The sequence below is a fragment of the Bombina bombina genome, chromosome 1, assembly GCF_027579735.1.
Source record: "Bombina bombina isolate aBomBom1 chromosome 1, aBomBom1.pri, whole genome shotgun sequence".
Lineage (NCBI taxonomy): Eukaryota > Metazoa > Chordata > Amphibia > Anura > Bombinatoridae > Bombina > Bombina bombina.
This window is the reverse complement of record NC_069499.1, coordinates 1,351,945,540-1,351,972,614: the sequence shown is the minus strand read 5'-3', so window position 1 is coordinate 1,351,972,614 and position 27,075 is coordinate 1,351,945,540. Positions and strand designations below refer to the sequence as shown.

The 27,075-nt window shown below is 41.5% G+C and overlaps 1 protein-coding gene across 2 annotated transcripts in view; it reads right to left on the bottom strand.

The window, feature by feature from the left end:
* PKLR (pyruvate kinase L/R) overlaps positions 1-27,075 on the bottom strand; it is a 116,574-nt gene that overhangs the window by 68,364 nt on the left and 21,135 nt on the right. The window contains exons 1-3 of one of the 2 annotated variants that reach the window (XM_053703259.1): positions 7,194-7,346; positions 6,625-6,804; positions 4,381-4,472 (exon numbers count right to left, since the gene is read on the bottom strand). In XM_053703259.1, the coding sequence (XP_053559234.1) occupies positions 4,381-4,472; positions 6,625-6,804; positions 7,194-7,209 (288 nt within the window). In that variant the 5' untranslated portion in view covers positions 7,210-7,346. Of the gene's footprint in view, positions 1-4,380; positions 4,473-6,624; positions 6,805-7,193; positions 7,347-27,075 lie in introns of those variants that run through there. The other variant, XM_053703268.1, reaches the window with a different exon arrangement.

Here is a 27,075-nt window from a genome sequence, read left to right as displayed (position 1 = left end):
TGGCTACGCAGGCGCTGTCAAAAACACCAAAGCCCTCTCCTGCTTGGTCTTGACCTCCGGAGGAAAGCCCACTCCCCCGGAAGAAAAGTCTGACGACTTAGAAAATCCACCTCCCAGTTCTCAACACCTGGGATATGGATAGCTGATAGACAAGAGTGAGTCTCTGTCCAGTAAATTATTGTAAGACTTCTAACATCGCTAGGGAACTTCTGTTCCCCCTTGATGGCTGATGTAAGCCACAGTCGTGTAAATTGTCCGACTGAGTATGATGTACCTCAGAGTTGCTAACTGAGGCCAAGTCTGAAGAGCATGGAATATCACTCCCAGTTCCAGAATATTTATTAGAAGGAGGGTCTCCTCCTAAGTCCACTATCCCTGAGCCTTCAGGGAGTTCCAGACTGCATCCCAACCTAAAAGGCTGGCATCTATTGTAACAATTGTCCCATCTGACCTGCGGAAGGTCATACCCTTGGACAGATGGACCCGACATAGTCACCAGAGAAGAGAATCTCTGGTCTCTTGGTCCAGGTTTAACAGGGGGACAAATCTGTGTAATCCCCGTTCCTCTGACTGAGCATGCATAGTTGCAGCGGTCTGAAATGTAGACGTGCAAACGGTACTATGTCCCTTGCCGCTACCATTAAGCCGATTTCATTCATGTACTGAGCCACCGAAGGGCGCGGGTGGGATGAAAAAAACACGGCAGAAATTTAGAAACTTTGACAACCTGGACTCTGTCAGGTAAATTTTCATTTCTACAGAATCTATCAGAGTCCCTAGGAGGGAAACCCTTGAGATTGGGGATAGAGAACTCTTTCCTTGTTCACTTTCCACCCATGTGATCTCAGAAATGCCAGTACTACGTCCGTATGAGACTGGGCAATTTGGATGTTTGACGCCTGTATCAGGATGTCGTCTAAATAAGGGGCCACTTCTATGCCCCGCGGTCTAAGGACCGCCAAAGCGACCCCAGAACCTCCATAAAGATTCTTGGGGCTGTAGATATCCCAAAGGAAAGAGCTACAAACTGGTAATGCCTGTCTAGAAAGGCAAACCTGAAAAACGATGGTGATCTTTATGCATCACAATGTGAGGATAAGCATCCTTCAAATCCATTGTAGTCCTCTATTGACTCTCCTGGATCATAGTTAAGATGGTACGAATAGTTTCCATCTTAAATGACGGAATTCTGAGGAATTTGTTTAAGATCTTTAGATCCAAAATAGGTCTGAAGGTTCCCTCTCCTTGGGAACCACAAACAGATTTGAGTAAAAACTCTGTCCCTGTTCCTCTCTTGGAACTGGATGGATCTCGTACACAATGTAAGAATGCCTCCTTCTTTATCTGGTTTGCAGATAATTGTGAAAGGCGAAATCTCCACTTTTTTGGGGGGGGGAATCTTTGAAATCCAGAAGATATCTCTGGGATATAAATTCCAATGCCTAGGGATCCTGGGCATCTCTTGCCCACGCCTGGGCAAAGAATGAAAGTCTGCCCCCTATAGGATTCGTTACCGGATAGGGGTCCGTTCCTTCATGCTGCCTTAGAGGCAGCAGCAGGCTCCTTGGCCTGCTTATCTTTGTTCCAGGTCCGATTGTCTCCAGACCGCCTTGGACTGAGCAAAAATTCCCTCTTGTTTTGCCTTAGAGGAAGAGGATGCCACACCTGCCCTGAAGTTTTTAAAAGGTACGAAAATTAGCCTTTTTTTTTTTTTTTTTTTTTTTTGCCCTTGATTTAGACCTATCCTGAGGAAGGGCATGACCTTTTCCTCCAGTGATATAAGCAATAATCTCCTTCAAACCAGGCCCGAATAGGGTCTGCCCCTTGAAGGGAAGTTAAGTAGCTTATTTATTAAAGTCACGACAGCTGACCATGATATAAGCCATAGCGCTCTGCGCGCCAGTATAGTAAAAAACAGAATTCTTAGCCGTTAGTCTAGTCAAATGAACAAGGCATCAGAAAACAAAGGAATTGGCTAGCATAAGCTTGTCAAATATATTCATCCAATGGAGTCGCTTAACTGTAAAGCCTCATAAAGAGACTCAACCCAGAACACCGCAGCAGCAGTGACAGAAGCAATGTATGCAAGGGGCTGCAGGATAAAACCCTGTTGAATAAACATTTTTTATCCATTGGATCTAAAAAGCACACCTGTCCTCGTCAGAGGTAGTGGTACGCTTAGCTAGATTAGAAACTCTTCTCTCCACCTTAGGAACTGTCTGCCAGAAGTCCCGTGTGGTGGTAACTATTAGAAAACATTCTTCTAAAAAATAGGAGGGGAAGAGAACGGCACACCTGGTCTATCCCATTCCTTATTAAAAAAAAAATTTTAGTAAACCTCTTTAGGTATTGGAAAAACATCAGTACACACCGGCACTGCATATTATTTATCCAGTCTACACAATTTCTCTGGCCCTGCGATTGTACACATTCATTCAGGGCAGCCAAAGCCTCCCTGAGCAACAAGTGGAGGTTCTCAAGCATAAATTTTAAATGTAGAAATATCAGAATCAGGTTAAATCATCTTCCCTGAGTCAAAAAAAAAAAAAAAAAAAAAATCACCCACAGACTAAGCATATTGTGAGGTAGTATCATACATGGTTCTTAAAGCGTCTGTATGCTCTGTATCTACCCCCAGAGCTAACTGCTTTCCTTTAATTTCAGGTAGTCTGACTAATACTGCTGCCAGAATATTATTCACCACCTTTGCCATGTCTTGTAAAATAAACGCTATGGGCGCCCTTGATGTACTTTGCGCCATTTGAGCGTGAGTCCCTGAAGCGGGAGTCGAAGGGTCTGACACGTGGGGAGAGTTAGTCGGCATAACTTTCCCCTCGACAGAATCCCCTGGTAAAGAAACGCTATGGGTGCCCTTGATGTACTTGGCGCCATTTGAGCGTGAGTCCCTAAAGCGGGAGTCAAAAGGTCTGACACGTGGGGAGAGTTAGTCGGCATAACTACCCCCACGACAGAATCCTCTGGTGATAATGTTTTTAAAGACAAAAAATTATCTTTATTGTTTAACATGAAATCAGTATATCTGGTACACATTCTAAGATGGGGTTCCACCATGGCTTTAAAACATAATGAACACAGAGCTTCCTCTATGTTAGACATGTTAGAACAGACTAATAATGAGACTAGTAAGCTTGGAAAACACTTTAAATCAAGTTAACAAGCAAATATATAAAACGTTACTGTGCCTTTAAGAGAAACAAATTTTGCCAAAATTTGAAATAACAGTGAAAAAAAGGCAGTTAAACTAACAAAATTTTTACAGTGTATGTAACAAGTTAGCAAAGCATTGCACCCACTTGCAAATGGATGATTAACCCCTTAATACAAAAAACAGATTAACAAAACGAAAAATATGTTTTAAACAGTCATAACAGCTCCTACTTTTGAAGCCCTTTTGAGCCCTTCAGAGATGTCCTATAGCATGCAGGGGACTGCTGAGGGAAGCTGAATGTCACTGTTTGTAATTTTAACTGCACCAACTGTAACTTTTATACTATAACAGTGGAAATTGTTTCTATGCAAAATTTAAGCCAGCCATGTGGAAAAAACTTAGGCCCCAATAAGTTTTATCACCAAACATATGTTAAAAACGATTAAACATGCCAGCAAACCTTTTAAAACACATTTTTACAAGAGTATGTATCTCTATTAATAAGCCTGATACCAGTCGCTATCGCTGCATTTAAGGCTTTACTTACATTACTTCGGTATCAGCAGTATTTTCTTAGTCAATTCCATTCCTAGAAAAATATTTTACTGCACATACCTTATCTGCAGGAAAACCTGCACGCCATTCCCCCTCTGAAGTACCTCACTCCTCAGAATGTGTGAGAACAGCAAATGGATCTTAGTTACGTCTGCTAAGATCATAGAAAAACGCAGGCAGATTCTTCTTCCAAATACTGCCTGAGATAAACAGCACACTCCGGTGCCATTTAAAAATAACAAACTTTTGATTGAAGAATAAACTAAGTAGAAAGCACCACAGACTCTCACAACCTCCTATCTATGTTGAGGCTTGCAAGAGAATGACTGAATATGGCAGTTAGGGGAGGAGCTATATAGCAGCTTTGCTGTGGGTGGACTCTTGCAGCTTCCTGTTGGGAAGGAGAATATATTCCATAAGTAATGGATGATCCGTGGACTGGATACACTTAACAAGAGAAAAGGGAAATTGTAAGCATAATAAATTTCAACCAAGGTACATGAAACAAAGTGTGTCTTGCTCATAGCACATTGATCCTGGTGCCAGTTAGCACATATTTCACAAGATATAAAATAACTCCCTTATGGTGAGAATACCCATCAATTGAACATTTCATATCCTCTGCTTAAGCCATCACTGTGATCAAAATCAATCACCTCATGGGTCCCATGAGAGAAGTTTAATCTTGCAATATTCATCCCGGCTTTTATCATTTCCTTCAGCATCTCTACCGAACGTGAGGCAGGGCCTTAAAATTTTGAAAGACAACAGAGCGTTAATACAATAGCAAATAGTTATTACAGCTCTAGCCAGTAAAATTAGCCAGCAAGCAGGATTAAAACAAGCCAAGTGTGGTACATATCGCTCCAGTGATATATATATACACCTTACTTGACAAATGGCAAAAGGCGGTGCATAATTTGTAAAGTATAGCAAAAAGCAGGCTGTGATATTCCTAATCTGATATATCAAAAAGTATGTGATATAATTTAGGAGATGTAGCAAAAAGCAGTGCTAATATTTATCTAATCTGTGGAATCTGTGATATCATTTATCTAATTTGGGGCCTATGACAAAAAAATCAGTGATATAATTTATCTAATCTGGGGAATATGACAAAAAATAAGTGATAATCTAATATAGGGACTATGACAAAAAAGCAGTGATATAATTTATTTTATCTGAGGAATATGACAAAAAGCAGTGATATAATGTATATAATCTGGCGAATATTACAAAAAAGCAGTGATATAATTTTTCTAAGACATTACCGCGATTTAGGTCTAATGTGGTGTCTGTTTTGCGCACATGAAGAATTGTTAACCTCAACACGCGTTGCTGAAATATTAAATAATAAAAAATATTAATAAAAATTCTTGTGTATATATTTATTTAATTTTTTTCTTATGGATTATTTTGAGTTTTTTACAGTATATAATTTTTATTAATATGTTTTAATATTTTATATTTCAATAACGCACATTGAAGTTAGCTATTCTTCATGTGTGCTAACCCGACACCACGTTAGACATAAATCACAAAACAAGAAGCGCAATGCGCATATTTGACATTCGTATGTTCTTCACATGGAAACTTTATTTTAATTAATAAATATATATTTCAATATATATATATATATATATATATGTGATAATGTTAATGTAAAATAGATATCTATACCTATATATAGAAATAGATATACAGGTATAGGATACAGATATACATAGAAATATGTATTTACAAAAACAAAATTAATTGTTCTGTATGCGAAGAACATTGGAATGTGAAATATTCATAACTCCTGTCACTTTAACGCAAGGTGTTAGGTTTTTCGCTTCGGCACTCTCCATTGACTTCTAAGGGAAGAATACGTTAATGCGGTTGCTATAATTTTTAGCATGCATCGGGTTTTGCTCATGTGCAAACTTTTTACTTTCAAATTGTAATATGAGCGCAACCTGACACAACCAAAAAGCTTACTTCTAGCGCTAAATAGTAATGTCATTTGACCCTATGTGTTTAAAGGGATATGAAACCTAACATTTTCTTTTGTGATTAAGACAGAGCATAACATTTTTATGTTTCCAATTTACTTCTATTATCAAATTTGCTTAATTCCCATGATATTCTTTGTTGAAAAGATACCTAGGTAGGTATCTGGAGCACTACATGGCAGGAAATAGTGCTGCCATCTAGTGCTCTTGCAAACGGTTAACATGCTTGTAAAACTCCTGCCTTATAGTGCTCCAGAAATGGGCAGGCTCCTAAGCATACATCCCTGCTTTTCAACAAAAGATACCAAGAAAACGAACAAAAATAGAAGTAAATTAGAAAGTTGTTTAAAATCACAAGCTCTATTTGAATCATGAAAGAAAAATTTTGGGTTTAATATCCCTTTAACAGAGAACTGCAGGTCCCAAGCAGGAAACAGCCTGTGAGCCAATCAGCAGTGGTAGCTGCATAACCCAGCAAATTTAACAGACTATTACTGCGAGTACTGTAAAAATGACACTTTTTCACATTACAGCATGTCATTTGTCTACTAAAGTGTCCATTTAACAAAGGAAATATGACAACAAGCAGCAATATAACGTATTCATCCTGGGAGATATGACAAAAAGAAAAGATGCATTAGCCCAGAAAGTGGAAAAAGGCAAAACCTGAGATTTAATATGCGTGGCCCTGAAGACATTGTAAACAAAGATAAGTCAGGGAAAAACAGTAATATAAATTGCTTGGCTAGGAACCATGTATGTTTCATTGTAGAGAACGCATGGTGTACTTAAGGTATTTTGCAGTAAGCACTGGGCCTTTAAGCAATGGTATTTAAAGTAGTGAGATATGCTAGAAAGTGCAACAGGAATAATACTATTTGCCCACAGAAGGTTACAGAAGTTTACCAATGGTGCACACGATGCTGGTGTTCCTGGCTGTCATTGGCTCAGAGTCAATGTCAAGCAGACAGAGGTGCTCCAGGAATGTGTCAGCCATTGAGGCACTGAGCTGCTGATTCTGGAAAAAAGCTGATCCCAAGTCCTGTGTGAGCTGCGCCATATTCAAAGAGAGACTCCTGCTGCTTACTGTACAAAAAACAAGGGTATCAGAAGTCATACAGGAAGTGAGTGTGGGCAACATAAAGACAGTACTGACCAAGTCTGTCCTAATAATGTACAATATAACAAAAGCACAGTAACCCAGAAGCCAGCACTGATCATTTGTATTCAGAATATTGTCTAAACCTGCCTTGAAAACATGAATGAGGGGGTCTCCTTACCCAGCCCTAACTGAACTTTCCCTGATTATATACGGTCAGGTGATCACCCAGCTCTTTCTATGACTATCCAGACTACCTGAACAATATTCAAGTTATTGTACAGCGGATCTGCAAAACAGCAGTGTCTAAACATAATGAGACTATCCTCATGCTCAGTAATAATCCCTTTTGTGCTTGATTAGGTTATCTATATACCTGAGAGTGCATCCATGGTGAGAGATTTGAGCTTCCTGACAGTCCTTTCTCCTTCTGACAAGTTGCTGCTAGATTCTATCAGCTCTAGTTAAACAGTTACCAGCTCAGTGGTTCCAGACAGCAGGGAGTGTAATCAGGAAGACACGTAATGATCATGCTCACCACACATGAGAAGAGACATAACAGCCCCCCACCCAGCACTGCAATGACTAGCATAAAGAGAAAAACAGACAGCCTGTAATCCCAGTAATGGGGGCAAAGGAAAAATCTATATCTACATATAAAGTACCACCAGACACAGTGTGAGACATAAGTGCAAGATGTGAGACCTACACAGAGTAGCATAGATGTGTCATAAATGAAGAAGGATTGGTGGGTATGGAGCAAGAGAGGGAGGTCAACAGTATCATAGGCAGCAGACAGATCAAGAAAGATTAACAGAGAGTTTCTCTGTTAAAGGGACATTATACACTAGATTTTTCTTTGCATAAATGTTTTCTAGATGATCATTTTATATAGCCCATCTGGGAGATTTTTGTAATAATAACATTAATAACATTGTTTTCAGACTCGCCAAGCCCCAAAGTGCCAGATGTATACATGCGTTTACAGACCACTGCTGGATTCTGTTTGTCTAATCTGTCTTTTCAAACGCAGGGAAGGGGGGGGGGAAGAGTATCTATTCTGCACCCAAGCCCCTTTCACTGGGTGTTCTAGCTATTCACATAAACAGTGCTAAACTTGGAGCTCCTAAGTAAGTTTTTAAAAGGTTTTATACTGGACTTTTAGATCGGTATCTGTGCATATTCTTCTTTATAGTAGTGTCTATTACATGCAGTTATATAAAAAATGGTGTATACTGTCCCTTTAAGCACTGTGTCTCCTTAGAAATACTTCCGCATCAAACTCTCCTGTATCCAATCATACCTGCTCCTACAAGTCTCACTCTCACTTTCTCTCACTCACACTCCTACTATCTATTGCTTGCTGCTGGTGGCATCTCTCTAAACCCTGGTCTCCCACAGTAAAAACTTCAGATCACACAACCCTAACAATCTCACCTCCATTAACCCACAGCGCTTTTCCACTTTCTTTTCTTGTGTGCTCTAGAACGCTTGCTCTGTCTGCAGTAAACCTACAACCGTCAATGATCTGTTTATTTCCAATGCTTTCAACCTTTTAGCAATTACTGAAACATGGCTATCTTTTTCTGACACTGTTTCCATTGGTGGTCTCCATTTTAGCCAGACACGGTGGCGTTGTTGGAATCTTATTCTCCCCTCCTGCTCCTATCAGTACTTGCCTCCGCTTCCATCTCTCTCTTTTTCCTCTTTTGAAGTTCACTGCATTCGCCTGTTCTCCCCCCTCTCTCTCAGAATGACAGTCATCTATCGCCCCCCTGAACCAACTTCCAAATTTCTTGACAACTTTGCCGCCTAGCTTCCTTACATTCTCTCTACAAATATACCTGCTCTAATTCTTCAATATCTCTATTGATAACCTAACTGCGCCTGCTACCTCTAAACATCTCTCAATGACAAACGTCTTCGGTCTCTCACAATCCACCCTTCTTCCTACTCACTGTGATGGACACTCTATTGATCTGGTGTTTTCCTACCTCTGCTATATCTCCCCCTCACCTGTAGAAATCTAAATGCTGTGGATTTTCCAACATTACTCAACAACTCCTCCCACACACTTCCACAATATCTTCCCTGACCTTGCTACAACCCACTATAACAATACTCTCTCTTCTGCACTAGACACTGTTGCTCCTCCCCAACTATGCAAAACCAAACGTCATCAGTTACAGCCCAGTCACTCTCAGTAAATGCGCTACCTGCAAAAATGCTCACTCACTGAATCTGATTTCATTCACTATAAGTTAATTCTTCATTCTTACAACTCTGTCCTTTGTTTAGCCAAACAAACCTAATTCTCTTCTCCACCCTTGGTCACCCCCTCTCTGCATCTTCCCCCAGTAACTGAAAATTTAGTGGGTGCCTAATTGTCTTCCTCCTGCCTCACTAACAGACTGCTTGACCCAATCTCTTCAAATCTAATACCTTCTCTGTCTTCCACCCTCACTCCAGCTCTTACTCACATCTTTAACCTATACCTTTCTACAGGTTCATTCCCATCTTCTTTCAAACAGGCAAAGGTAACCTACATCCTCAAAAACCCTCCATTTACCCCAATTCTCCCACAAACTATCACCCCATATCACTGTTCCGCTAGCTTAAAAACTCCTTGAAAAACTAGTTTTTAACCTCCTAACCTGCTTCCTGTCCCGTCCCAAAACACCCAACTGAGAATGGCCTCACTAACTAACTATCTTCTTTCAGCTAAAAACGGCCACTACTCTATACTTGACCTCTCTGCTGCCTTTGACACCGTTGACCATCCTCTCCTCTTGCAGACTCTCAGCTCTTTTGGGCTCTGTGAAACTGCCCTCTCTTGGATCCACTCTTATCTCTCTAACAGGTCCTTTTCTGTCTCATTTGCTAGTGACGTCTCCTTTTCATTGCCTTTGTCTGTTGGAGTACCTCAAGGCACTGCCCTGGGTCCTCTACTCTTCTTTATTTACACTTCTTTACTGGGTAAACTTAACAACAGCTATGGCTTCAAATATTACCTCTATGCTGATGATTATCAGATCTATCTCTTGACCCCTGCGCTCTCTCCTTCAGTCCTTTCACAGGTCAGCGACGGCTTATTTGGCATTTCTTCCTGGATGTCCTCTCACCACCTTAAAATTAACATGTCCAAGACTGAGCTTATTCTCCGCCCCCCCCCCCAACTCTACTCCGGTTTCTAACTTTTCTATCACTGTTGGCGGCACTACTATCTCCCCATCACCCCAAGTCCGCTGACTTGGAGTTACACTTAACTCCAATCTGTCGTTCATACCCCCCATTCAATTGCTCTCTTCATCCTGTAGCAACCACCCGTGCAATAGCTCCAAAAATTCGCCCGTTTCTGAGCACTGACACCACTATGCAACTAATCCGCTCCCTGGTAATTTCCCTTTGCAATCCCCACCTCCTACCCTTGTAGATTGTAATAGGACCCTCAACTCCTCCTGTGTTAGTTTGATAAATTTTGCCTTGTGTCTTAAAAAGATTGTATCAATTTACTCTTATCTTTTTTTCTCATGGACAGTGCTGCAGAATTTGTTGGTATGAAAAATAGGGTAAGGGGACTCATACTGCAATGCCGAGAGCTCTGACACTCTGCGAGCAGAAGAAATAGCAACAAGAAATAAAACTCTCCAAGATAACAACTTAATATCTAAGGAATGCATAGGCTCAAGCGGAGCCCCTTGAAGAACTTTGAGAACCAAATTAAGACTCCATGGAGAAGTAACTGGCTTGAACACAGGCTTGATCCTGACCAAGGCCTGACAAAAAGATTGCACATCTGGAACATCTGCCAGAAGTTTGTGTAACAAAATAGATAAGGCAGAAATCTGACCCTTTAGGGAACTTGTCGATAATAAAATTTTAGGAATCCTAACTCTACTCCAGGAGTAGCCTTTGGATTCACACCAATAGAGATATTTACGCCATATCTTATGGTAAATCTTTCTAGTTACAGGTTTACAAGCCTGAATCATGGTCTCTATGGCCGATTCTGAAAAGCCCCGCTTTTGAAGCAGTCAGCTTCAGAGAAACTAGATTGGGTGAAGGAAGGGCCCTTGAATTAGAAGGTCCTTCCTCAATGGAAGTCTCCAAGGTGGCAGAGATGACTTGTCTACCAGATCTGTATACCAAATCCTGCGAGGCCAAGCTGATGCAATGAGGATCACCGAGGCCCTCTCCTGCTTGATTCGGGCAATCATCCAAGGAAGAAGAACAAACAGAGGTAATAGGTATGCTAGACCGAAGGTCCAAGGTACCGCCAGGGCGTCTACCAGTAACGCCTGAGGGTTCCTGGACCTCGACCTGTACCTCGGAAGCTTGGCATTCTGCCGAGATGCCATGAGATCCAATTCCGGATGACCCCATTTGAGAATCAGACTGGAAAACACTTCCGGATTGAGTTCCACTCCCCCGGATGAAAGGTCTGCCTACTCAGGAAGTCCGCCTCCCAGTTGTCCACCCCTGGGATGTGGATCGCCGACAGACAGCAGGAGTGGGCTTCCGCCCACTAGAATATTTTGGTTACCTCTGTCATCGCTAAGGAACTCCTCGTTCCTCCCCGATGATTGATATAAGCCACTGAAGTTATGTTGTCCGACTGGAACCTGATAAACTGGACCGAGGCTAACAGAGGCCAGGCCAGAAGGGCATTGAAAATCGCCCTCAGTTCCAGAATTTTTTCCAGAGTTTATCGGAAGAGCAGACTCTTACAGTCCAAACTCCAAGCTTTTAGGGAGCCCCAGACTGCTCCCCGTCCTAGAAGACTGACGTCTGTTGTCACAATCACCCAAGATGGTCTGCAAAAGCAGGTTCCATGGGAGAGATGATCCCGAGACAACTACCATTGAAGAGAATCCCTTGTCTCCTGCTCCAGCAGTATTCGAGGAGACAAATCGGCATAATCTCCGTTCCATTGCCTGAGCATATTTAACTGCAGAGGTCTGAGATGGAACCGAGCAAACGGGATGATGTCCATTGCCGCTACCATCAGCCCGATTACCTCCATGCACTGAGCCACTGATGGCAGAGGGCTGGACTGAAGAGCTAGACAAGTATTGAAAATCTTTGATTTCCTGACTTCTGTCACAAAAATCTTCATTGATAGGGAATCTATTATGGTTCCCAAGAAAGTTACCCTTGTATTTGGGACTAAGGAGCTCTTTTCCAAATTTACCTTCCATCCGTAAGATCGCAGGAAGGATAACAACATTTCCGTGTGGGATCTTGCTTGTTGTAAGGATGGCGCCTGGACAAGGATGTCGTCCAGATAGGGTGCCCGTAACCAAAGCACTGCCAACAGCGATCCCAGAACCTTTGAGAAAATTCTGGGAGCTGTGGCAAGACCGAAGGGAAGAGCCACAAACTGGAAGTGTTTGTCTAGAAAGGCAAACCTTAGGAACTTGTGATGATCCCTGTGAATGGGAACATGCAAGTACGTGTCCTTTAAATCCACAGTTGTCATAAATTGACCCTCTTTGACCAAAGGGAGAATAGAACGAAGAGTTTCCATCTTGAAGGACGGCACTCTGAGGAATTTGTTTAGACTCTTGAGATCTAAAATAGGCCTGAAGCTTCCCTCTTTTTTGGGAACCACGAACAGATTGGAATAAAATCCCAGACCCTGTTCCTGAATCGGAACATGAACTATCACTCCCAGGTCGGAGAGGTCTCCTATATAGTGTAAGAACGCCTCTCTTTTTGTCTGGTCTACAGATAATCTTGAAAGCAGAAACCTGCCTCTGGGAGGAAAACTTTTGAACTCTAGTTTGTATCCCTGGGACACTATTTCTACTGCCCAGGGATCCTGAACATCTCGAACCCAAGCCTGAGTGAAGAAAGAAAAGTCTGCCCCCTACAAGATCCGGTCCCGGATCGGGGGCAGGTCCTTCATCCTGTCTTTGATTCAATAGCAGGCTTCTTGGATTGTTTTCCCTTATTCCAAGACTGATTGGGTCTCCATGAAGGTTTCGAAAGGAACGAAAATTACTCTGTCGTCCCTTCTGTTTGTTTCTTTTATCCTGAGGGAGAAGATTACCTTTACCTCCCATAATATCAGAGATTATCTCCATCAAGCCCGGTCCAAACAAAGTCTTCCCCTTGTAAGGAATCGCTAATAGCTTGGACTTAAAAGATACATCCACAGGTTTTAACCATAAGGTTCTGCGAGCTAGAACAGAGCTAGAACAGAGAAACCTGAAATCTTTGCTCCTAGTTTGATAACTTGAAGGGAAGCATCTGTAATAAAGGAATTATCCAATTTGAGAGCTTTTATCCTATCCTGGATCACATCCAGGGGAGTGTCTGTCCTAATAGCATCAGACAGTGCATCAAACCAATATGCCACCGCACTAGTGACGGTAGCAATGCACACAGCTGGCTGCCATTGTAAGCCCTGGTGTACATACATTTTTTTGAGTAACCCCTCTAATTTTTTGTCCATAGGATCTTTGTAAGCACAACTATCCTCTATGGGAATAGTAGTTCTCTCAGCTAGGGTGGAAACAGCTCCTTCCACCTTGGAGACTTGTTTCCCATAGCTGACTCGATTAAGGAGGCTTGGCAAACATCTTTTTAAATATGGGAGATGGAGAAAAAGGGATACCCAGTCTCTCCCACTCCTTAGCAATGATCTCAGAAGCTCGGTCTAGTACTGGAAAAACCTCTATCAAGGAAGGTACCTCAAAATATTTGTTTAGTTTACTGGATTTCTTAGGACTAATAACGACCGTGGAGTCGCTGTTGTCCAATGTAGCTAAAACCTCCCTAAGTAACAGACGGAGGTGTTCCAGCTCAAACCTGAAGGATACAACTTCAGTATCAGCAAGAGGAATTACACTGTCAGGATCTGAAATTTCACCTTCAGATGCTACTACGGTATCCTCCTCCTTAGGCTTCTAGGAGGGGGCCTTTGAAATAGCAACAACTGCGTCAGAAACCTCGCTTACTGAATGTCTGATTTTCCTCTTACGCTTTCCCTGCAACATTGGAAAAGCAGGCAACGCATCTGAAATGTAGAAGACATGAAAGAAGCGATATCCCTTACAGTAACTCCAGCAGGGGCTTGAGAGGAAGTGCAGGGCACTGCATGTGAGGGCGGTAAAATCTGGGACGCTTGAGGAGAAAGCTGCGGCATAAAATTAGATATACATGCAAACAGGTGTATAATATGTATTAATACTTTCCCCTTCTGGTGAACCGCAGCCGTCCCACAGTCTCTCCCAAGGTCTGTGTGAATATGTCAGGTGTGCTAGCTGGAGGCGCTGGTTCAGCTTGTATCAGTCGTTGGTATCTTCCTTTCCTTTCCTTCCTCGGTTGTATAAGTCTAGGTGCAAAATAGTGGTGCTGAAATATCAGACAATACACCATACAAAGGTGAATATCTACTCACAGTGTATATTGCAGGTTACCGGCTCCTTCCCAATATGAAAAGACAATATCACAGATTCAGTAAAAAAGTTTGTCTTTATTTATGAGCCAAATAAAGACAAACTTTTTTACTGAATCTGTGATATTGTCTTTTCATATTGGGAAGGAGCCGGTAACCTGCAATATACACTGTGAGTAGATATTCACCTTTGTATGGTGTATTGTCTGATATTTCAGCACCACTATTTTGCACCTAGACTTATACAACCGAGGAAGGAAAGGAAAGGAAGATACCAACGACTGATACAAGCTGAACCAGCGCCTCCAGCTAGCACACCTGGCATAAAATTAGCATTGTCAATAGACTGCTGGACAACATCCCCCTTAGAACATGTTGGCTCAGAAAAAAGTCTATCCCTATAACTTAAAGTCCTCTCAATACAAGAGGACCAGAAAGGGATTGGTGGTTCAACACTAGCATCAAAACACAAGGAGCAGCTGGCAACTTGCAAGGCCTCTTGGTCCATTCTGACTTACAATGGATCAAATAGGCAATAATAAGTAAAATTTTTAACAAAAAAGAAAAGTTGACAAAAAACGTTACTGTCTCTTTAAAAGTTAAACCGCAACTTTTTTACTTTAAAAACTGCAGAATGCAGTAAACGGTTAAATAATTATAAAATAAAGACACCACTATACCTCAGCTTTATGCCGATGTGCCTACCTGCCCTTCAACACTGGAGATCAGTTTTCCCTTAGCTAAACGATCAGGAATCCAGGAGATACAATCTTAGCCGTTTTAGTTCTGCTTCTAGGATCGCATGCCTCAGTGAACCCATGCGCATCTAGACAGCCAGAAACTCAGTCACCTCCGCTCCGGATGAAAGAAAAATGACGCGTAATGCAGAGATTACCGCCTCACTTGGCTCCGCCCTTCGTGGGCTTATCTAAATAACAGTCTCCATGTCGGTATTTTATAAGTATAACCGCCAGGAGAAAGGGAACCTCCATAGTTTGTATGCCCCTAGCAGCTATCTCAGCTCCAGTGCCTGCGTATGCTGTCAAAGTCCTCTCCAGCAAGGAGAGTATAATGTCCCATGTGTAATAAAGTGCTTGTTATAAAAGGCCACTTACTTTCCTATATACTTCTGAAAATAAAGTGCCCACTTTTTCTGAGTGACTTACTCCAGAAATAATTAAAGTCAGCACTTACCTCAGAAATCTGCCCGACAGCAGAGCAGCTCACCAGGCTTGGGAGGTCCTCTCCCTCACATAGACCTGTGGAAACAAAAGGACTGAGTATTTCCCCTCAGACTCTCATAATTATGTCCCACAAGTTCCCATTGCTCTAAAACCACCACTGCTCTACTGAAGAGACTGATATGGACTATTGTAAGGAGATTGTAAGGTAAAATATCTTCCTTTTTTACATAGAGCTGCTCAGGAGATATTTTCCTGTTATACTGCATCAGTTTCAAGTGATTTAGCATATGTGAGTATTATGTCCCTTTAACACAGATAATTCTGCATACCTCCATCTTAAAAAAAAATTGGGTTCAGTGTCCCTTTCAGATCTATCGTGATTCAGATAGAGCATGCAATTTTAAGCAACTTTATAATTTACTCCTATTATCAAATTCTTTTCATTCTCTTGGTATCTTTATTTGAAATGCAAGAATGTAAGTTTAGATGCCGGCCCATTTTTGGTGAACACACTATGTTGTTCTTGCTGATTGGTGGGTAAATTCACCTACGTATAAACAAGTGCTTTCCATGGTTCTGAACAAAAAAAAATAGCTTAGATGCCTTCTTTTTCAAATAAAGAAAGCAAGAGAAGAAACGAAGAAAAATTGCTAATAGGAGTAAATTAGAAAGTTGTTTAAATTTGCATGCTCTATCTAAATCACGAAAGAAAAAAATTGGGTTCAGTGTCCCTTTAAGCTCTGTGATACTTACAGATACTACTTGGTGTAAATATGCATGTATCACGCATTAACTGACATGTGTGTGCCATGTCTTATTGTATTACTTATACGTCATCTTTAACAACCTTACAATATAGTTCCTTACACTCACTCATTGACTTTGTCCAGGAAGGGAGACAGCGAGGGGGGAAAGAAAAAAAAAAAAAGGGAGGTGAAAAAGAATTTATAGCCCTCAGTTTTATGTATCTCACCAAAACTCTGGGAAATGCCCAGCATTAATATTTTGGAGTACAAATTCTGTGTTGTTAACTTGTCTTACTAATACAATTTGTGCGTTCTCCAGCAGCGAGCTAATAACTACTAGCCATTTCTTTAAAAAGTTGTGCGTTAGTCGGTTGTTGTATCATATATTTTTCTATCGTACATTACGCTAAAAGATTTTTTTTAACATTTGCAAATTTTATAGTATTGGGGGACTTCCAATTTTTCAAGATTAAATTCCTTGTCAGTAGTAAAATCGTATTAATTAGCTCATTATTCCTGCATTGTTCTGAATGTTTCATTAAAAAGAAAACTTGATGCTTCTCTATCTCTGTCTCTAATAGCAGTAATTAATCTGTGACCAAAGTTGTACTACTTTGGGACACAGACAAAAATAATGAACAAGGTCTGCTCTCTCTGCTCTACATTTAGGACATGTGTACTTTGTTTGATACCATTTATTTAGAGAATTTACTGTAATATAACTCCTATTTATTCATTTTAGGTGAGATTTGCTCCAAGCAGTAGGAACCCAGATTTTATTTATAAATTTTAAACTCTCTTGTACCCTTATATCTTCTATATTTGGTAAATCTTTTTGCCATTAGTATTCTAATCTCTTCTAATTGTTTAGGGTCCAAGTATGTATTAACTTGTACAAGCCAGTGACAGCATGGACCTCTGCTTTGTATAGTTTAATCGTACCACCTAATTCCCTAATAGACCAATCAGGGTTATATTGTGTTATAAGTTTGCTAATGAAATGTATAATTTGTAGATAAGCTAAGTCATTTTTATGTAGGCTGAATTGCTTCGCAATATTTTGATAAGAATTGATCCTCAAATCTGGGGTTAACATTTGCTTTATATATATTAAGCCCTTACTTTTCCACTGTTTAAAGATCACATAAGATGTTCCCAGCGAGAATTCTGGATTCCCTAATATCGTTAGGAATTCGGTACAGAGTGGGTTAATATTTATTTCTGTGCAATATTTTTGCCACGCTAGAACTGGATTTTTAAAGGAAAGGAATTTGTCAATATTTTGGGGGATTTTGGCCTTAGGACAATGTAATATTGTTTTTAGCTCAAAAGGGAATACCAGCTTAGTCTCACATTGAAAAAATGTAATATGTGCCTGTTCCGTGATCCAATCTATTGCCATTTTTAACAGTGCAGTATAATTATATTGTTTATTATTGGGGAAGGCTAGGCCTCCTGCTTCCTTAGCGCGCATTAGCTTGCTTATTGCAATCCGTGCTTTCTTATTATTCCAAATAAATTTTGAGCAAAATTGATAAAACCTAGTTACATCCGCCCGTCTTAATATAATTGGTATATTTTGTAGCATATATAGTATTTTAGGAAATAAGATTGTTTTAATGAGCGTAATGCGGGGGGTCATAGTTATTTGTAAGTTTTTCAAACTTTAAACTTTTTTTTACATTCTTGAAAAAAATTTGGGAAATTCTAGCAGGTTCCTTGACAGTGTTATACCCAAGTATTTTATTTGACTAACCTCTTTAAAAGGATGGTTTATCATGAGACTTGCCGGTTTATTTAACCACAGTAATTCGGATTTTCCTGGATAAATTCTATACCCTGAGATATCACCAAATAATTGAATATCTGATAATAATTTGGGCAGGGTATCCCCTAAATTATTAAAATAAAGTAACAAATCGTCAGCATATAGGGAAATATCAAACTTTTGTCCACCCACTAATATACCAGATAAATGTTGTCTTAACAATATTGCCAGGGGTTCAATTGACAGATTAAAGAGTAAAGGCGAAAGAGGGCATCCTTGTCTCGTGCCTCTAAACAGCTTAAATCTTTCCGTTGTAGAGCCATTAATTAATATTGCAGACACTGGATTAATGTATATTAATGAAATATATTTAGTAAAATTACCACAAAAGCCAAATTTCCGCAGCGTGCCAAGTAAGTGTTCCCAGTTAATAAAATTGAATGCTTTTTCTGTGTCAATTGTTAGTATCGCTGCATCCAGCATCCTCCTCACCCGTTTATTTTTCTTTTGATTCCAGTAAGACTCAATAATTAACATACAGCTAGATTACGAGTTTTGAGCGCTATAGGGATTTTAACGACCACCAGAAAAACAGAATTTATGCTTACCTGATAAATTACTTTCTCCAACGGTGTGTCCGGTCCACGGCGTCATCCATTACTTGTGGGAATATTCTCTTCCCCAACAGGAAATGGCAAAGAGCACAGCAAAAGCTGTCCATATAGCCCCTCCTCAGGCTCCGCCCCCCAGTCATTCGACCGACGGTTAGGAGAAAAAAAGGAGAAACTATAGGGTGCCGTGGTGACTGTAGTGTATAGAGAAAGACATTTTTCAAACCTGATTAAAAAAACAGGGCGGGCCGTGGACCGGACACACCGTTGGAGAAAGTAATTTATCAGGTAAGCATAAATTCTGTTTTCTCCAACATTGGTGTGTCTGGTCCACGGCGTCATCCATTACTTGTGGGAACCAATACCAAAGCTTTAGGACACGGATGAAGGGAGGGAGCAAATCAGGTTACCTAAACGGAAGGCACCACGGCTTGCAAAACCTCTCTCCCAAAAACAGCCTCCGAAGAAGCAAAAGTATCAAATTTGTAAAATTTGGCAAAAGTGTGCAGAGAAGACCAAGTCGCTGCCTTACATATCTGATCAACAGAAGCCTCGTTCTTGAAGGCCCATGTGGAAGCCACAGCCCTAGTGGAGTGAGCTGTGATTCATTCAGGAGGCTGCCGTCCGGCAGTCTCATAAGCCAATCGGATAATGCTTTTCAGCCAGAAAGAAAGAGAGGTAGCAGAAGCTTTTTGTCCTCTCCTCTTACCAGAGTAAACGACAAACAAAGATGAGGTTTGTCTAAAATCCTTAGTTGCTTCTAAATAGAACTTTAAAGCACGAACTACATCTAAATTGTGTAACAAACGTTCCTTCTTTGAAACTGGATTCGGACACAGAGAAGGAACAACTATTTCCTGGTTAATGTTCCTGTTGGAAACAACTTTCGGAAGAAAACCAGGCTTAGTACGCAAAACGACCTTATCTGCATGGAACACCAGATAGGGTGGATTACACTGCAAAGCAGATAATTCAGAAACTCTTCTTGCAGAAGAAATAGCAACCAAAAACAGAACTTTCCAAGATAGTAACTTGATATCTATGGAATGTAAAGGTTCAAACGGAACCCCTTGAAGAACTGAAAGAACTAAATTTAGACTCCAAGGAGGAGTCAAAGGTCTGTAAACAGGCTTGATTCTGACCAAAGCCTGTACAAAAGCTTGTACATCTGGCACAGCTGTCAGTCGTTTGTGTAACAAGACAGATAAAGCAGAAATCTGTCCTTTTAGAGAACTCGCTGACAATCCCTTATCCAAACCTTCTTGGAGAAAGGAGAGGATCTTAGGAATTTTAATCTTACTCCAGGAGAATCCCTTGGATTCACACCAACAGATATATTTTTTCCATATTTTATGGTAAATCTTTCTAGTCACAGGTTTTCTGGCTTGGACCAGCGTATCTATCACTGAATCTGAAAACCCACGCTTGGATAAAATCAAGCGTTCAATTTCCAAGCAGTCAGCTGCAGAGAAACTAGATTTGGATGTTCGAATGGACACTGTACTAGAAGATCCTGTCTCAAAGGTAGCTTCCATGGTGGAGCCGATGACATATTCACCAGGTCTGCATACCAAGTCCTGCGCGGCCACGCAGGAGCTATCAGAATCACAGAGGCCTTCTCCTGTTTGATCCTGGCTACGAGCCTGGGAAGGAGAGGGAACGGTGGAAACGCATAAGCTAGGTTGAACGACCAAGGCGCCACTAATGCATCCACTAGAGTCGCCTTGGGATCCCTGGATCTGGACCCGTAGCAAGGAACCTTGAAGTTTTGACGAGACTCCATCAGATCCATGTCTGGAATGCCCCATAATTGAGTCAACTGGGCAAAAACCTCCGGGTGGAGTTCCCACTCCCCCGGATGGAAAGTCTGACGACTCAGATAATCCGCCTCCCAGTTGTTTACTCCTGGGATGTGAATTGCAGATAGGTGGCAGGAGTGATCCTCCGCCCATTTGATGATCTTGGATACCTCTCTCATCGCCAAGGAACTCTTTGTTCCCCCCTGATGGTTGATGTAAGCTACAGTCGTCATGTTGTCTGACTGGAATCTTATGAATCCGGCCTTCGCTAGTTGAGGCCAAGCCCGGAGAGCATTGAATATCGCTCTCAGTTCCAGGATGTTTATCGGGAGAAGAGACTCTTCCCGAGACCATAGACCCTGAGCTTTCAGGGAATCCCAGACCGCGCCCCAGCCTAATAGACTGGCGTCGGTCGTGACAATGACCCACTCTGGTCTGCGGAAACTCATTCCCTGAGACAGGTGATCCTGGGACAACCACCAACGGAGTGAGTCTCTGGTCATCTGGTCTACTTGAATCTTTGGAGACAAGTCTGCATAGTCCCCATTCCACTGGTTGAGCATGCACAGTTGTAATGGTCTTAGATGAATTCGAGCAAAAGGAACTATGTCCATTGCTGCAACCATCAACGTTACTACTTCCATGCACTGAGCTATGGAAGGCTGCAGAATAGAGTGAAGAACTTGACAAGCGTTTAGAAGCTTTGACTTTCTGACTTCTGTCAAGAAGATCTTCATTTCTAAAGAATCTATTATTGTTCCCAAAAAGGGAACTCTTGTCGACGGAGACAGGGAACTCTTTTCTACGTTCACCTTCCACCCGTGAGATCTGAGAAAGGCTAGAACAATGTCTGTATGAGCCTTTGCCTTGGAAAGGGACGATGCTTGAATTAGAATGTCGTCCAGATAAGGTGCCACTGCAATGCCCCTTGGTCTTAGAACCGCCAGAAGTGACCCAAGCACCTTTGTGAAAATTCTGGGAGCAGTGGCTAGTCCGAATGGAAGAGCTGCGAACTGATAATGTTTGTCCAGAAAGGCGAACCTTAGGAACTGATGATGATCTTTGTGGATAGGAATATGTAGGTACGCATCCTTTAAGTCCACGGTAGTCATATATTGACCCTCCTGGATTGTAGGTAAAATTGTTCGAATGGTTTCCATTTTGAGCGATGGAACTCTGAGAAATTTGTTTAGAATTTTTAAATCCAGAATTGGTCTGAAAGTTCCCTCTTTTTTGGGAACTACAAACAAGTTTGAGTAAAACCCCTGACCTTGTTCCACAGCTGGAACTGAGTGTATCACTCCCATCTTTAACAGGTCTTCTACACAATGTAAGAATGTCTGTCTCTTTATTTGGTTTGAAGATAAGTGAGACATGTGGAACCTTCCCCTTGGGGGTAGTTCCCTGAATTCTAGAAGATAACCCTGAGAGACTATTTCTAGTGCCCAGGAATCCTGAACATCTCTTGCCCAAGCCTGAGCAAAGAGAGAGAGTCTGCCCCCTACTAGATCCGGTCCCGGATCGGGGGCTACCCCTTCATGCTGTCTTGGTAGAAGCAGCAGGCTTCTTGGCCTGTTTACCCTTGTTCCAGCCTTGCATTGGTTTCCAAGCTGGTTTAGTCTGGGAAGCGTTACCCTCTTGTCTAGAGGCTGCAGAATTAGAAGCCGGTCCGTTCCTGAAATTGCGAAAGGAATGAAAATTGGACTTATTCTTAGCCTTAAAAGGCCTATCCTGTGGGAGGGCATGGCCCTTTCCCCCAGTGATGTCTGAAATAATTTCTTTCAATTCTGGCCCAAAAAGGGTCTTACCTTTGAAAGGGATATTAAGCAATTTTGTCTTGGAAGATACATCCGCCGACCAAGACTTCAGCCAGAGCGCTCTGCGCGCCACAATTGCAAACCCTGAATTTTTCGCCGCTAACCTCGCTAATTGCAAAGCGGCATCTAAAATAAAGGAATTAGCTAACTTAAGTGCGTGAATTCTGTCCATGACTTCCTCATATGGAGTCTCCATATTAGGCGATTTTTCTAGTTCATCGAACCAGAAACACGCCGCCGTAGTGACAGGAATAATGCACGAAATTGGTTGGAGGAGGTAACCTTGCTGAACAAAAATCTTTTTAAGCTAACACTCCAATTTTTTATCCATAGGATCTTTGAAAGCACAATTGTCCTCAATAGGAATAGTTGTGCGCTTAGCTAGGGTAGAAACTGCCCCCTCAACCTTAGGGACTGTTTGCCATGTGTCCTTCCTTGGGTCGACCATGGGGAACAATTTCTTAAATATAGGAGGTGGGACAAAGGGTATGCCTGGTCTCTCCCACTCCTTATTCACTATGTCCGCCACCCTTTTAGGGATCGGGAAGGCATCAGGGTGCACCGGGACCTCTAAGAATTTGTCCATCTTGCACAATTTTTCTGGAATGACCAAAGAGTCACAATCATCCAGAGTAGATAGCACCTCCTTAAGTAATGAGCGGAGATGCTCTAACTTAAATTTAAACGTCACAACATCAGGTTCTGCCTGTTGAGAGATTCTTCCTGAATCTGAAAGTTCTCCCTCCGACAAACCCTCCCTCACTGCCACTTCTGACTGGTGTGAGGGTATGACAGATAAACTATCGTCAGCGCCTTCATGCTCCACTGTATTTAAAACTGAGCAATCACGCTTTCTCTGAAATGCTGGCATTTTGGATAAAATATTAGCTATGGAATTATCCATTACTGCCGTTAATTGTTGCATAGTAACAAGCATTGGCGCGCTAGATGTACTAGGGGTCGCCTGCGCGGGCATAACTGGTGTTGACACAGAAGGAGAGGATGATGAACTATCCCCATTACCTTCATTTGAGGAATCATCTTGGGCAACCTTATTAAATGTGACAGTACTGTCCTTACTTTGTCTGGACGCTATGGCACAATTATCACATACATTTGATGGGGGGACCACCTTGGCCTCCATACATACAGAACATGATCTATCTGAAGGTACAGACATGTTAGACAGGCGTAAACAGGCTAATAATGCAAAAAAAACGTTTGAAAACAAAACCGTTACTGTCTCTTTAAATGTTAAACAGAGCACACTTTATTTCTGAATATGTGAAAAACTATGAAGGAAATATCCAATCTTTACCAAATTTTCACCACAGTGTCTTAATGCCTTAAAAGTATTGCACCCCAATTTTCAAGTTTTTACCCCTTAAATGAGGATACCGGAGCCGTTTAATCAAATAACAATCTTTAACCCCTCTACACGCCCAGCCACAGCGTTTGCTGCGACTTCACCTGTCCTTAGGAGTTATACGATACCAAATTAAGCCTTCCAAGAACGTTTTAAATGATCACCAGACCCTCTCACATGCAGCTGCATGCACTGCATCCAAAAGAAACTGCGCAATTATGGCGCGAAAATGAGGCTCTGCCTACTATAGTGAAAGGCCCTTCCTGACTGGAAAGGTGTCTAAACAACTGCCTGGCGCCTAAAAACGTTCCCTCACAATAAAAGTTTTATAAATCACCTCTAGATTTCATAAAAAACTTAAAAAAAGCAATCGATTTAGCCCATAAGAGTGTCAACCAGTGTATAGCCCATAATAAGCCTGCATTCTGTTAAGAGTCTGAGAAAATGGCTTACCGATCCCCAAGAGGGAAAATGACAGTTTTCTAGCATTACACAGTCTTGTTAGAAAATGGACTAGTCATACCTTGAGCAGAAAAGTCTGCTAACTGTTCCCCCCAACTGAAGTTCTCTGGGCTCAACAGTCCTGCGTGGGAACAGCAATTGATTTTAGTTACTGTTGCTAAAATCATACTCCTCTTTTAAACAGAACTCTTCATCCCTTTCTGTTTTAGAGTAAATAGTACAAACCGGCACTATTTTAAAATAACAAACTCTTGATAGCAGAATAAAAAACTACAATTAAACACCACATACTCTTCACCATCTCCGTGGAGATGCTACTTGTTCAGAGCGGCAAAGAGAATGACTGGGGGGCAGAGCCTGAGGAGGGGCTATATGGACAGCTTTTGCTGTGCTCTTTGCCATTTCCTGTTGGGGAAGAGAATATTCCCACAAGTAATGGATGACGCCGTGGACCGGACACACCAATGTTGGAGAAAGCGGTGTTATTTCACCTCCCTATAGCACTGGTATTACAAGTTTTAAAAAAACAGGCTTGTGCGGGCTAAATGGTTGCGTTGAGCTCCATACCGCACCGAAAACAAGCGCTGCTTTGACGTGCTTGTGCAGGATTTTCCCATAGACATCAATAGGGAGAGCCGGCAAAAAAAAAAAAGTATAACACCTGCGATCACGATATGAAAAGATCCATAAAGCAGCCCCATTGATGTCTATAGGGAAATAAAAAGTTACGTTTAAACCCAACACCCTAACATAAACCTTGAGTCTAAACACCCCTAATCTGCTGCCCCCAACATCGCCGCCACCAAAATACAGTTATTAACCCATAATCTGCCGTCCCCGATATTGCCGCCACCTACATACAGTTATTAACCCCTAATCTGCCACTGCCAACATCGCCGCCACCTACATAAAACTATTAACCCCTAATCTGCCGCTCCCAATGTTGCTGCCACTATAAAGTTATTAACCCCTAAACCTCTGGCCTCCCACATCACTAGCACTAAATAAATCCATTAACCCCTAAACCTAACCCTAACGTAACCCTAAGCCTAACACCCCCTAACTAACTTTAAAATTAAAATAGAGCTAAACTAAATTTACAATTATTAACTAAATAATACCTATTTAAAACTAAATAAAAACTTACCTGTAAAATAAAACTTAAGCTAGCTACAATATAACTAATAGTTATATTGTAGCTAGCTTAGGTTTTATTTTTATTTCACATGTAAGTTTGTATTTATTTTAACTAGGTAGACTAGTTAGTAAATAGTTATTAACTATTTATTAACTACATAGTTAAAATAAATACTAACTTACCTGTGAAATAAAACCTAACATTACAAAAAAATAAAAAAAATAAAAAATAACTAAAGTACATAAAAAACTAAAACTAAATTACAAAAAATAAGAAACAAATTATCAAAAATTAAAAAGAATTACACCTAATCTAATATCCCTATCAAAATAAAAAAGCCCCCCCAAATAAAAAAAACCTAGCCTACAATAAACTACCTTAAAAGGGCCTTTTGTGGGGCATCGCCCCAACGATAACAGCTCTTTTACCTGTAAAAAAAAAATACAAACACCCCCCCCCAACAGTAAAACCCACCACCTCCACAACCAACCCCCCCAAATAAAATAACTATCTAAAAAAAACTAAGCTCCCCATTGCCCTGAAAAGGGCATTTGTATGGGCATTGCCCTTAAAATGGCATTTAGCTATTTCACATGCCCAGACCCTAAACTAAAAATGAAACCCACCCAAAAAAAATCTTATAAAAAAAACCTAACACTAACCCCCGACGATCAACTACAGTTATTGAAGTCCCAATTGAAGGATCCATCCAGCCGGCGAAGTCCTCATCCATGCGGCAAGAAGTCTTCATCTGGGCGGTCTCTTCCATCTTCATCCAGCCGGCGAAGTCCTCATCCAGGCGGCAAGAAGTATTCTTCCAGACGGCATATTTATCTTCATCCATCCGGCGCCGAGCGGGTCCATCCTGAAGACATCCGACGCGGAACATCCTCTTCATATGGTCTGCAACGTACACTGGAACTTCAATGCAAGTGACGTCATCCAAGATGGTGTCCCTTGCATTCCAATTGGCTGAAAGATTTCAATCAGCCAATAGGATTAGAGCTGCTAAAATTATTGGCTGTTCCAATCAGCCAATAGGATTTTAGCAGCTCTAATCCTATTGGAATGCAAGTGACGCCATCTTGGATGACATCGCTTGCATTGAAATTCCAGTGTACGGCGGAGATCGTATGAAGAGGATGCTCCATGCCTACTGTCTTCAGGATGGACCCGCTTCGCGCCGGATGGATGAAGAGAGAAGATGCCGTCTGGATGAAGACTTATTGTCGCCTGGATGAGAACTTTGCCGGCTGGATGAAGATGAAAGAGGCAGCCTGGATGAAGACTTCGGCGGCTGGATGGATCCTTCAAGCGGGACTTTAATAACTGTAAGTGGATCATCAGGGGTTAGTGTTAGCTTTTTTTAAGGTTTTTTTGGGTGGGTTTTATTTTTAGTTTAGGGTTTGGGCATGTAAAAAAGAGCTAAATGCCCTTACAAATGCCCTTTTCAGAGCAATGGGGAGCTTAGTTTTTTTTTTGGTAGTTATTTTATTTGGGGGGGTTGGTTGTGGGGGTGGTAGGTTTTACTGTTGGGGGGGGTGATTGTATTTTGTTTTACAGGTAAAAACAGAATTTATGCTTACCTGATAAATTACTTTCTCCAACGGTGTGTCCGGTCCACGGCGTCATCCTTACTTGTGGGACATTCTCTTCCCCAACAGGAAATGGCAAAGAGTCCCAGCAAAGCTGGTCACATGATCCCTCCTAGGCTCCGCCCACCCCAGTCATTCGACCGACGGACAGGAGGAAATATATATAGGAGAAACCATATGATACCGTGGTGACTGTAGTTAGAGAAAATAATTCATCAGACCTGATTAAAAAACCAGGGCGGGCCGTGGACCGGACACACTGTTGGAGAAAGTAATTTATCAGGTAAGCATAAATTCTGTTTTCTCCAACATAGGTGTGTCCGGTCCACGGCGTCATCCTTACTTGTGGGAACCAATACCAAAGCTTTAG